At 42.2% G+C, this 13,133-nt stretch overlaps 1 protein-coding gene across 3 annotated transcripts in view; it reads left to right on the top strand.

The window, feature by feature from the left end:
- The window catches only part of cdk14 (cyclin-dependent kinase 14), a 246,282-nt gene that overhangs the window by 178,023 nt on the left and 55,126 nt on the right, over positions 1-13,133 (top strand). For all 3 annotated transcript variants that reach the window (XM_031322846.2, XM_031322849.2, XM_031322848.2), the window contains one exon: positions 8,036-8,175. In XM_031322846.2, coding sequence (XP_031178706.1) covers positions 8,036-8,175 — 140 coding nt within the window. The remainder of the gene's footprint in view (positions 1-8,035; positions 8,176-13,133) is intronic.

Here is a 13,133-nt window from a genome sequence, read left to right as displayed (position 1 = left end):
GCTCTAGCTTTTCCAACATTTTAGACACAGATATGGTGATAATAATGCTCCAAAATGATATGAAATTGCATTTTTTTGTATCATTGAAAAATATCACATTGTATGTAGGAATAACATCTAAACACCCCCGCCAAACATGTGCACCTAAGTCCTCCACAAACCGAGGGAAAACACTGAGTAATTAAGTATAGTGTTATGTCATAGGGTGTTGTAGCTGACATGCTATTGTCCCTGTTCCTGTCTTTAGAGCCAAACTCTTATGGGTAAAGAACACACTGTTAGTGCAGCTCACACACTCTTTACGCACTCCTCTTCCTCTACCTTACACCCTTCCTGTAGCATTCTGCATGTGTGTGTAATTCTGCTCTGGGACATCAGACGCATATGGCAGGAAAAGGTCACAGAGGCACAGTCAGGGCTCCTCCCAGATGTGTGCCACTGTTTGCCCCAGGCATACATCTGGAGGGGAGACCACGGAGGGTAAAAGGGGAGCTGGTCTCTTTTCCTCAGGGGAATTTTGTAAAGCAGCACCAGGCGAGCTATTTATGTAAAACTCCAGCTGTCTAATCAACTGGAATCACAAAGTGTAGCTGCTTCAGTGAGGATCCATCCCCGCAATCATCACACGGGACTCCTAATACCTGTGTTCTTCCTGTGATTTATAATAATTACATAGGCCATCTGTGTCCATAATCCTATCCGTGCCTGTAATCTATAAAGTAAGAATTACACCGCAAATTACACATCATATCGCGCCAAGAAACTCCATCCCTGTATGAATATGAATCTAATGCGGGGTTGTGTTTTCCATTGCTGAGATCTTGGAACATAGTGACATGGCTAAACATAGGTTTACAGGCTGGAAACAAGCCGGCTGTCTAGCCAGTCGAACATATTTTTAGCGACGTAGCCATGTTGTGATAGTTTAGCAATTACTAATTCTTAACATAACTGATGGGCCGGAGCTATGCACAGAGTTGTTATTAAGTGAAGCACCCTCTCCTGCTCTCTGTGCATTGTTTAAAGTGTTGCGCGGAGACTACCTGTTATTTTTCATTAAACACATTCATAAAGGAATAGGCAACAGTATGTGCACAACACTGGATAAGATCATAAAGAAAGACCTATTTTAAGGCCCTCGTCATGTAAGTTGATTTTCTAATTTAGAGGTGAATATTTTTGATGAAACTTTTTTTCGTGATGTTAAATTCAACTAACTGGCACACAGAAAGACTGCAGCTTTTCAGGACCCTGGAGTTATGGAAACATGTAAATTGTTCATCTTTTATATTTTATAAATAGTACTGACTAGCCTGGCAGCACAGACTAATTCACAAATGCGTTTGGGTAGTGATGGCCAGATGGCGCTTTTGTTAAACAAAGGGTTGAAAGCCCACTGAGCTGCCATTCCTTGAGTGTTTTTCTTCAAACCGAGAGCACCATCTAGTAGGCTCAGAAAATAAAGAAAATGCTTCACGAAGCTTAATTTGGCCATCACTACGTTTGGGACCCCTTCAGTTCATTTTCGAGTTCCAAGGGGCATTATCGACGGTGCGGTCAAAATACCTCTGCCTACAATTAAATAGACCAGGGGGGGTTGATCATGCACAACAAAACAAAACATGCACGAATTAAATACCCCTTCCAATACCACCATGGATATAGTGCCATGCCAAAACACGTATTTATCAACTTCAATATTGAATGGAAAATAATCTCAAAATGAAATAGCACAATGTGGTGTCAACATAAAACACAGAGCTTTCAAGCCAGAGAGCGGAGTTCACTTTGGGGCGAAAACAAAATACTTTCACCCAGGAAATGCTCGTTCGTTTTAACCACCATCTTTTTCCTGAACTTCAAGCTCCATTGTGTAATTTTTTGAGTTGATTCTTAGCAAAAAAAACCTTTGTTCTTTCACAAATATGTGCTCGTTCATGTGTAATTACTTCCACCAACTAATCAAAGTATTCTCATACGCGTAGAATCTGCCATTCAGAATAATTCAGAATACATACGAGCGAGTCGCTCGAATGGCGGCAGCCATGTAGCGCCTCCATCTTTAAAATACATTAGCCAAAGAGGGACATACCTCCGTATTTCGCGCTTTTACACCTAGTGGCACCGTGACGAATGCCAGGGAGGGGGGAGAAGATAATGGAGTCGCCAAGGAAGTTAAAAAGAGAAGTAAAACGACGACGCGACAGGCAATGCAACAAGACCAAAGTTAATATTGGAGTGGCTTTTCCAAGATAAGAATTTTAAAAGGGACGCCGACGTTGCCTGCTTTCTTCTGCTATGTGTGTAAATTCGAAGTTTTATAGTTGCTACTTGCTTGGCTAACTATAGCATGGTTGTGCATAACACTAGAACGACGTCTAGGATACGTTTCCTCGCATCAATGATGAAAAGGATTGTCTACCTTGTAACATAAACGTAATCATATGTGTCGTGATTTCCCTGGCAGACAACTCACGTAATGGAGTTGTAACACAGACTAGCTACAGCTAGAACAGCTGCGTGTAAACGATGGAGATACCAAGAGCTATTTTCGGTTTCATTGACATTGTTCATACTGCTCAGAGAAATATATTAAAAACACAAACCTCCGTTGCTTCTCTCCTACGCTGTAAACATTGCCTTGCACTATAATCTCGTACAATATACAGAATAACGATAGTACTGATACTTTACTAACATTAGCTTGCATATGTTTGGGAACCTGATAGCTGATGTTAGCAATGAAATGGTACCAAAATAACGTAAAACTATTATTACACTGGAAGGAACTCTCACGGACAAAGTCATACTTCTTGGAATAATACGGCCACCGTAAGAGTTATAACGCGCTCGGAATGGGAGGGGCTAGAAAGTAATATTCAGTTGGTTGTTTTATACAGTTTTACCGCTAGATGGGAGAAATTCTTACACAATGTAGCTTTAACTAGTCATTTTGGTGCCTAAACTTATCTGTCATCGCCGCATGACGTCCCCTTTTTCTGGCTAAACTCCGCTACCACGGCCCCTGAAAGGACCGTCAACTGGCGGTGCCTGTAGCCGGCTCACAGTCACCTGTTGGCGGCTAAACAACTGCTGCTGGTAGCCGGGGTGCTGGACCTCTGTAGCGGCTAAATACAACCAGCAACTGCTGCTCGGATTTTATTGTTCTATGGCACTATAGACTGTTCACGTTACAGCGCTTTACTTAGTTTAAAAATACTATACTATACTACTATAATATACGATCTATTGGTGAAGTAGCATTGATCACTTTAAGGGGGGGTACATTTTGTCCCCACTGGGGATACAAATAATCCAGCAGAAGCAGGGATATATAGACCAGAAAGGAGGAAATCTCACACATCCCCCCCGGAAAATTGCACCCTGGTTGCGCACTATAGCTTTAAACATTTGTATATCAGCTTTCTATAACCCATTTCTGTCGACTGTATACATAATGTGACCACTATGGCAGCTGCATGCTAAGGCCTGTTTGCCCTCACAACACCCTCATCATCAAATGAGTCAGACACGGGGGAAAAGCTCTGAATACGATGTCTTTAGACAAAAGACACGAAGACTTTGTTCCGAATCAGCTCCCGTTTTGCTGCTTTGCTCAAACACGAAGACTGGTCGGCCACCTTTCTGCTGTGTTGTGGGGACAACGTGTCCTGTCCCAGGGCCTCGCTGTAGTCTTCTGATAGAAGCATGGAAGTGCTCTCGCCGCGCACCACTGCAGAAGGAATGCGTCTCTCTGCTGTGGATGTGCCATCACCTGGAGCCGCCCAGTAGTTTTAGGAGATACGATCGATCGCACTGCAGATGTGCACTTATTCACTCGGCCTAGCTGACAGCTGTAGCACAAAGGAATGTGCACCTAGCATACATCAACACTTTTCAAAGGCCAACATGTTCGTATCCAGGTGATTTCACACCTACGCACATCAACCTGTAGAGAAACTACAAGGCCGAGAAAATATGAAATCTGGGGGTTTCATTGAAGTTATTGGAGGATTTATTTTACCCCAATAGTGGCAAAGGTTTAGGGGTGATTTATATGTAGATATCCTTTAAAAGTCTCATTGAGATAAAAATTTCTTGCAAGATTACATTTAGCGATTTATTTTCATGAAATTGGGGGACTCGCACAAGACAGATATGGTGACTTTCAGTCCTTTTCCTACCTACGTGAACGGCCACATGAACGCTTTGTTAAAATGTTTAGTGTATAAATCCAAGCTGAGGTAACCCTGATGACATCATCGGGTTATTTTCTGAGACGAGCCACAGCAGATGTGACACATCTGTTTTCACAGTACTTCCCACGAGGCGTGAACTGAACTGAACTGAACTGAACTTCACGTGTATAATTGGTGGAGTGGTCCTTTAAGAATGATAATACCGTTTAGTCCTGCTTGACTCTCCGCCTAACAATTTGCCCAGTGCCCAGATGTATGTTGTGTGGCACACTTCATACGTTTAGATATGGACAGTGATTTTTTATTTTAATTATTGTAACAAAACACACAAAACATACACCACCCACCCATACAAAAATCAAGAAAAGATGACACTACTATAACTACAATATTCAAGACCACACAACAGCATTATGACAAAATAGACCCACTAGAAACCAAATAAGCATATGTCTAAATGACAACACCATCAGCCCATCATACACGTCTCTCCCCAGCAAGAGACGAATACTTTTCCCATTTTCTAATATAGACATCCAATCTTTTTTTGAAGATACAGATAGCTTAATTTATTCCCAAAGGGTAATTCAGGAGGGAGCACAATAAAAAGGCATATGGGAAAGTATACAACATGAAAAATATTTGAAATAAGAACTGAATAAAGTATGATAAAGAGAGACAAAATACAATAATGAAATCGATAAAGTGCCGGGTGTTTTGCACATAACAAATTACAATCCACCAATTTTTAAACACATAACCAGTATGAGGTTTGTGCCAAATACATTTCATTCAAGACCGCTACTGGCAAACCATTTATATGACATCTTTTCAAACGCCGCCACCCTAGCCATCTCACAAGCCCACTCCTGGATAGACGGCAGCCCTTCATTCCTCCATCCTCTTTTCGACATTTTTGTCCGCTTTTGATGCTTTTGAGGGTTTCAAAGTTTTTTTTAATTTTTTTTTAACTTTTTTTTTTTACTTTTTTTAACGTTTTTGTTTACATTTTTGACACTTTTTGAAAAACAAATTGACACTTATACACTTACACTGACACACGCTTTTTTTTCGACGCTTTTAACCTTTTTTTAAATGTTTTTTATACTTTTAGATGAGTTTGCTTTCAATGCGCTTTTTTGACGCTTTGATGTGTTTTTTTAAACTTTTAACTTTTTAAACCTATACAAAAAAAATTTGTATAGGGGCCAGTAAAAAATGTGCTTTGGCCAAGTAGAATTTTTTTCACTTGTCGAACCGGACAATTGAAAGAAAACCTTATAATGTTTGACCATGAATAATTATATCTATATCGTGGTTTATTTTATATTTATATTACCATAAGCCAGAGACTTTTGCAGGTTAAACGTCACAGCTTGACATACAGTAAAAGGCAAGTCCGTTATGGTCGCAGTTAGCTTAGCAGTTAGCTCAGACATATCTGTAACAACAGCAGCTCAGAGAGGACTGGACTGTGTACACGTTTTTAGATAGCAGAGATTATAACTAAAATGTTTAAAAAATTACTCTAGAATGGAGCGTTGGTGGGTTTTACAGTATGGATAGAGGCTACATTTACACTGCTATGTTTTGTTTTTTAAGCGGAGTTTTGAGCCAAAAGCAATCTTCGTGCACGCAAGTGTTTTTATTTCCAGTAGAAGAACTAATCTCTGTTTAAACTAACACGCCTCATCAACATTCTGGTATACTGGGCATAAACAGGATGCAGCATAATCTCGCATTGCCAGACCTTCCTCCACAGCGCTACGGAGGAAGGTCTGTCTAGTCCAGTGTCAGCATTGGCCTTTTAAACCAGTGGTGGAATGTAACTAAGTACATTTACTCCAGTACTGTACTTCAGTCCAAATGTTGAGGTACTTGTACTTTACTTGAGTCTTTTCTTTTCATGCCACTTTCTACTTCTACTCCTCTACATTTCAGAGAGAAATATTGGACTTTTTTACTCCACTACATTCATCTGACAGCTTTAGTTACTAGTTACTTTACACATTAAGATTTCTGCACACAAAACACATGTAGTTTATCAAATCTGATGTTTTATTCTAAAGTAAACTAGCCAACAATATAACGGCCTACAAGTCCAGCTGAGATGATTAGACCATTAAACACACAACTGTTTGGATCCTTTACACTTTCTACAATGGGAGGAGAGTTCTTTACTTTTAATACTTAAACTACATTTTCCTGATGATACTTACACACTTTTACTTAGGTAGTATTTTCAATGCAGGACTTTTCACTTGTAACAGAGTATTTTTTTACAGTGTGGTATTAGGACTTTTACTGCAGTAAAGGATCTGAATACTTCTTCCAGCGCTGTTTAAAACCCAATAAATGAAGCAGTAATCCAGGAGGCCTTTTTTCCATCAGTATAGTTCACACACAAAGACCAGTTTGTCTTTAAAGTTTGCAGTGGAGTTGCACAGAATATTCCAGCTGTATGAGAAAGAGGCGAAAAGAAGGCCCTGATGGACTTCATTAACTTCATCCCTGCCTCTGAGTGGCGTTGATGAGTTGAACAGAGATTTATCCTGCGCCTGCCTCGCTGCTGATAAGTCGGGTTCAGATCCCCATTGAGAGCCATGGGAGTGGCTGTCAGAGTGCTTGACTAGGAAGCCAGCCATGAGAAGAAGCACAGAACATGAGAGGCACTCTAAGTACTGCGAGCGGCGCTGAATAACACCATGTTTATTTAATGCGGCGCATGCCTCATTACTGGCTGAATTTGTTGCTCTTCGTTTATTTTCAATTCCCCCCCACCCCCCACCCCCACCCCCTCGGCACCGCTAGGTAGGGCTGGTTCAGGAGTTGAGTGACTCCCAGTACGAATGCATACACAAACACACACACACACACACACACACACATATAGAGCTCCTGCTTTAATGAACAGTTTTTCTCATGGTGACCCAGTCGCCATCTGCAAGGTAAACTCAAAGGAGAAAGGTGTGTGCGTGCGTGCGTGCGTGCGTGCGTGCGTGCGTGCGTGCGTGCGTGCGTGCGTGCGTGCGTGCGTGCGTCTAAAAATGTTTTTTCCTCTATAGTCAGCAAACCTTCAGCATAATTAAGAGGCTTGTTTTTTGTTGTCAGCAGCCGTGTGAATTGGAGAAAAAAATAGTTTCTTTCTCAGAGGGATGAAGGAATGGTGTGATCGGTGACTTGAAATTCAGTGAGGCTATTGTGAAAAAGGGGCAACAGAGAATTCCCTTACTCAGGAAACTGAACTCCTTTTCTGTCCGGCCAGTCATTCTCTGTCGTTTATCGAAAGCCTTATGGCTTTTTCTTTTATTTGCTGGTTTCACAGCCTCACAGTGAAAGACAAACAGCCTGAACAATATAGTCAAAACCTGCTCTAAAAGTATTGCTGTGAAACAAAGAGATTGAAATTCTCAAATCTTGCGTAAAGCAACAAGCATGTTGTCTTCTTTAGATCATGTTGATTAGAGTGAATTTTCTCTGTTGCCATCAAGACGTCCTTATATTTTACCTGCTTTTAAAACTAATCGCCACTCTAATTCTTTATCCCTTCTGCAGTTCCACTTTTAAATGGATGAAATCTATTTGTTTTGATTATAACTTATCTACTCTCTAGGGAGTAGGCCTATATGTAGACTTGTGTGCTGTTATGTATGTGTGTGTTGTCTGTAGCTGCTCTTAACTAATTTGCCCTCTTGTGGGATTAATAATATTGAATTGAATAAAAGGGGTTGGTTTCTTTGGTTTCAATAAGTCGACTGGCTGTTTTTCTGTTCACTTATCTCTGCATATGATGTATGTTTCTGTGGTCGCTGATCATGTGTGTTTGTGTGTGTTAGGTTGGGCTATGTGGACCATGCCGAGGAGTTGGCTTCCAGGTTCATCCAGTGCTTCCCAAAGAACCGGCTGTCGGCCCAGGCAGCGCTGAACCACGAATACTTCAGCAACCTTCCACCACGGCTCTGTGAGCTGCAGGACAGTACGTAACGCAGCACACACGTTACTGTAGCTCTGTTCATAGGTCTTCATAAGCACATTCTGGGGCGTTTATATGGAACCCACTGCAGTATTTTGCAAGACCCGCCCTTCAAAAGCATTCGGGCGCTACGATTGGCCAGGCGTCCATGCTCCAGCGAGGTAACGGAACCCATTTTGTTCAGGTTCTATCCCCTGACCAACAGTGTTGGAAGTAACGCGTTACAAAAGTAACGCAACTACAATAATGTTTTCCTTTTAGCTGTAACGCATTGATATAACGCATTACTAATGATCAATACAATAGCAGTAACGCAGTAACGCATAAACCAAAATTAGGTGGCGTTTTGTTGAGAATTTACCAACACTGCGACACAGGAAAAAAAAGTCTGAGTGTTATTTCCTCACAGTAACTCAAAAGTAACGCAAAAGTAGTGAAAACATTACAATTCAGAGACGGTAATATTGTAATATAACTACTTACTCTCAAATGACAGTAGCTAGTAATCTATAATGTAACTTGCCCAACACTGCAGACCAATCAGTTATCCTAACCATAACTACTCGAGGTCAATGCCTAACCTCAACCAATCGGGCTGCTTCGTAGACTGGGTTTTGCCAAGAGACCAAGTGGGATCCATAATATCGTCAATCTGGGAGCTGCCATTGTTGTTTTGCACGAACACTCGCCCAGCGCACTCACCTAAACCCCGCCTGAAGCTGCCTGTAGCTCTCTTGCTGGATGCTGATTGGCCTACGCATTACGTAAAGCCTGACAAGATGGATTTTTGTTTGTTGAGTGATTCCGCGTGATATTGTGAGAATCCAGCTGTCGTGCAAGGTAACCTGATTGCCGCAATTTGCGTCAGAACTGGCATCCTTGTGAGTTATAACTCAGTTAGTCTCGCATTGCCAGACCTTCTTCTACAGCGCTGCGGAGGAGGGTCTGGCTAGTCCACATAGCATTCTGGGATGGGAGAAAAACATGCTCTGGTTTATTGGCATTTCTTTAACCCAATCACAATCATCTTGGGTGGCTCTAAGCGCCGGACAGAGCTGCGGTGCCTCTGCAAAATAGCCTCAGGAATGAACTTGTTTTGGTGGAACGTGTGTACGTTCAAAAGTAGTTTAAGTCGTGCAACAGAAAACTCAGATTGGACAGATAGTCTAACTAGCTGTCTGGATTTACCCTGCAGAGATCTGAGGAGCAGTTAACCATAGTCCTCAGAATGTGCATTGCTATTTTGCAATGATATAGTTACCCTGACAGTCAGAGACTCTCTGTTTCTCTCTGTTTTCTTGTTCTTTTTTTGGAGCTCCCTCTGCTCCTGTTGATCACACAGTCCAGTCTGCTCCTGCTCTGTCTCTCTTTAAAGCAGCGACCTGGGCTTGTTTTTGCTCATGCAGAGAACGCCTCTGTTATTATGTGGATACTAAGCCCAGCTGGACCCCTGCCGGCCACAGGAACATGCTCAGTTTGATTTTCTATCATGTTGAGCAGATTGAGGCACTCTTTAAATAAGAGCCCAGCTCTTAAAACACCGTACCAGCTGCACAATTTGTATTAATTCTGCTGCATGTGTATTTGGGTGTCAGAGGCTTCAGCCAAAGCTTCACAGCTAGGCTATATTTCAAGTAGTCTATATCAACGTTGTTTCATTTCCGGGATAGTTCCGATGCCGCCAGAAATTCCGCCGGATGTCACTCTTTTTTCGGTCGGATGTCCGTTACCTTCCTCTGTCTTTGTGTTGGCGTCCTAAACTCTGGTGGATTTCTGAGGACTATGGTTAACTGCTCCTCAGATCTCTGCAGGGTAAATCCAGACAGCTAGCTAGACTATCTGTCCAATCTGAGTTTTCTGTTGCACGACTAAAACTACTTTTGAACGTACCCATGTTCCACCAAAACAAGTTCCTTCCCGAGGCTATTTTGCAGAGGCGCCGTAGCTCCGTCTGTTGTTTAGTGCCGCCCAAGACGATTGTGATTGGTTTAAAGAAATGCCAATAAACCAGAGCATGTTTTTCTCCTATCCTGGAATGCTGTGTGGACTAGCCAGAACCTCCTCCGGAGCACTGTGGAGGAGGGTCTGGCAATGCAAGACTATATTTCAATGAATCCTACAGAATTGGGTAATTGAATGAAGGTACGTCAGATATATAACATGTCCATATTATTTGACAGGCTAGAAATACATCCATCACCAATCCCTTACGCTGTTATTCATGAGTGGTGTGAAAAGGCTGCTCAGCAGACCTTGGTGCGCTGCCACTGACATGGTGGTAATTTTAATGAAGAATTCCATGTTTAATTCCAGATTAGGATTTTCAGCATTATTAATCCTGTTATCAGCACCCAGCAGGTTGTCATGTCTGAAAAGAATCACAGAGCGGCGGTCACTATGAGAGGGAGAGAAGCGAGATTTGATTTTTGTCATGCTCACTCTCTCTCTCTCTCTCTCTCTCTCTCTCTCTCTTTTTCTCTGATTCTCTCTTTTCTGCACGCACATGTGACACAGGCAAAGCAGCCAAGCCACGGAGGGAAAAATGGGAGTGAATTAAAACCGTTTAATAAAATGAGGACAAGAGTGGATGAACACAAAGTGTCTTCCATGCGTGTGTGAATCTGCCTCTCGCAGTTTTGTGGGGGAAAGATGTGTCAACATTATGCAAATGAGAAAAAAATTAATGTGAGATAACGAACCGGCTAATTACTCCAGCTGTGAGTATGTGACTACGACTGCAGCATGATAACCATGTTCTTCCAACAAGGAAACCCCAGAGCCAATGGGAACAGCCCAGTAAAGCATACTGCTGCTCTAGAGTTGCACCCAGTGCTCCCAGTAACCACAGAAGATATACGTTTCAATCAAAGGTTGCATGTCGCCCCCTGTGGGGATGAACAATATGTTTCCTATGGCCAGCTGTGCACTCTTTTGTCAGATGTATTATGGATTAACCTGGACAATAGCCAGACAGATTACCAGGGACAATGAGAGAATTAATGAGACAATAGAGCTCCTGAGGTTTGCTAGAGCTGTGTGGATTAGATTGTGGCATTTTTAATTTGATTTGAGTGAGAGAGTGTTGGTGTCTAGCAGTACAAGAAGTAAGAGCAAAGGTCTTGGGATGAAAAAACTCTCTCTGGACTCGTGCAGAAGGATCAGGCAATGAAAGAGAAGAAAGTGTTTGGACCATAGGTTTAATTTACAGGGGTTGGGGGATCAAAACTGGCTGGGGTAATGAAGTCAAAGAATTTAAATGCTGTGGCAAGCAAATATTTGTTAGGTTTGCATCCTGAAACACCAATCTGCAGAAAGTGTTGAACAATACGGCAGATTCATTAATTAATAATACAAATAATATTACATAAATGAAGACATTTGCATGCAGAAAAGGCACAAATTGTTACAGAAACATTCACCAGAATGCAGGAAATAAAGCGTTTGATGCTCAAAATTTCTTAATCCGGTCATCGGTTCCAAATGTAACCAGCTTGTTGCAGCCATGGAGCACAGTAAGCGGCGCTCTAAAGTCTAGCTCTATTTTACGTTGAAACAGCACGGTAAAACTGTAAATCACCACTGAATCAAATAAAATCTTCCTCTTATCTGTGAAATAATCATGTGACCCGTTTCAACTCCACCCCTCAAAGAATCGAGTCGAGAATCGATAAGAACCGGAATCAAATCGGAATTGGAATCAGAATTGTTCAAATCAAAACGATGCCCAACCCAATTTATCCAGTGGCCGCTTGAGGCTGGCTATAAAAGGGAGTAAATCCCCATTAGTCTATATAGTTGAAGTTCCACTTCCAGGATTGCTCCGTTGCAGCTGGAAAATCCGCCGGATTTCACTCATTTAGGCCGGATATCCGTTGCCTTGGGCTTCCTTTGTGTTGGCGTACTAAACTCCGGTGGATTTCTGAGGACTATGGTTAAAGGAACACGCCGACTTATTGGGACTTTAGCTTATTCACCGTAACCCCCAGAGTTAGATAAGTCCATACATACCCTTCTCATCTCCGTGCGTGTTGTAACTCTGTCTGACGCCCCCAACGCTAGCTTAGCCTAGCACGGATCCTGGAGGTAATCGGTTCCATCTAGCCTACTGCTCTGAATAAGTGACAAAATAACGCCAACATGTTCCTATTTACATGTTGTGATTTGTATAGTCACAGTATGTACAAATAACAAGGTCACATGAGACACATCTTCTAACCGTATACATACTGGGAACTATATTCTCAGAAAGGCGAAGCACTGCTACTTCTGCTACTTGGGCGGAGTGATTTGCTAGCAGCACCTGAAGCCCTGTGGTGAGGAGCAGAGAGTTCGCCTGGAGTTCACTCAGAGTTAGAGTAATAGAGTCAACAATTACTAGATAGTAAAAGCATAGTGACCTTGTTATTTGTACACCCTGTGAAACTTGGTTGCAATCCCGCGTGACTATGGGGCAGTCAGCTGATCTGTGCATGTGTATGCGTGTGTGTTAGGTTAGTGTGTAAAGAGGAAAGCAAAGCACACTTTAGAGAAAGAAAGACACTTGGAATCTTGACTTTCGAGGAAGTGATAATAACCAATCTTCTTGATAACTTGACGTCATGGCAGGGGTCTGAGAAGTTGTCTAACGAGGGGAATGTTCATTATCCAGCCTCTAGTGGGCCAACAGCTGACTTCTTGCGGCGATAATAACCGATCCGTTTGTCTTGGGAGTGAGAATGTGTTGTTTGTCTACACAGGGCCACGAGGTAACGGCCTCGTTACGTCTCGGTGCCGTGGTTCGAGTGACGAACAGAAGGTTTATTATCTCGCTTGTACAGTAACTGACTTCTCCGCGGCGGGAGATAGCAGTGTAGCATTACAGTTTCAATAAGCTACAGTATCAAACACAACATATATCAACAAGTACCGTGATCCAGTACTTTCACAGCAATGAACTGGACTCGGTGGTCACAATCATTAAT

The sequence above is a fragment of the Sander lucioperca genome, chromosome 10 (genome assembly GCF_008315115.2).
Source record: "Sander lucioperca isolate FBNREF2018 chromosome 10, SLUC_FBN_1.2, whole genome shotgun sequence".
NCBI classification, from domain to species: Eukaryota; Metazoa; Chordata; class Actinopteri; order Perciformes; family Percidae; genus Sander; species Sander lucioperca.
The sequence above is the reverse complement of the archived record's forward strand: the minus strand, read 5'-3'. Positions and strand labels throughout refer to the sequence as shown.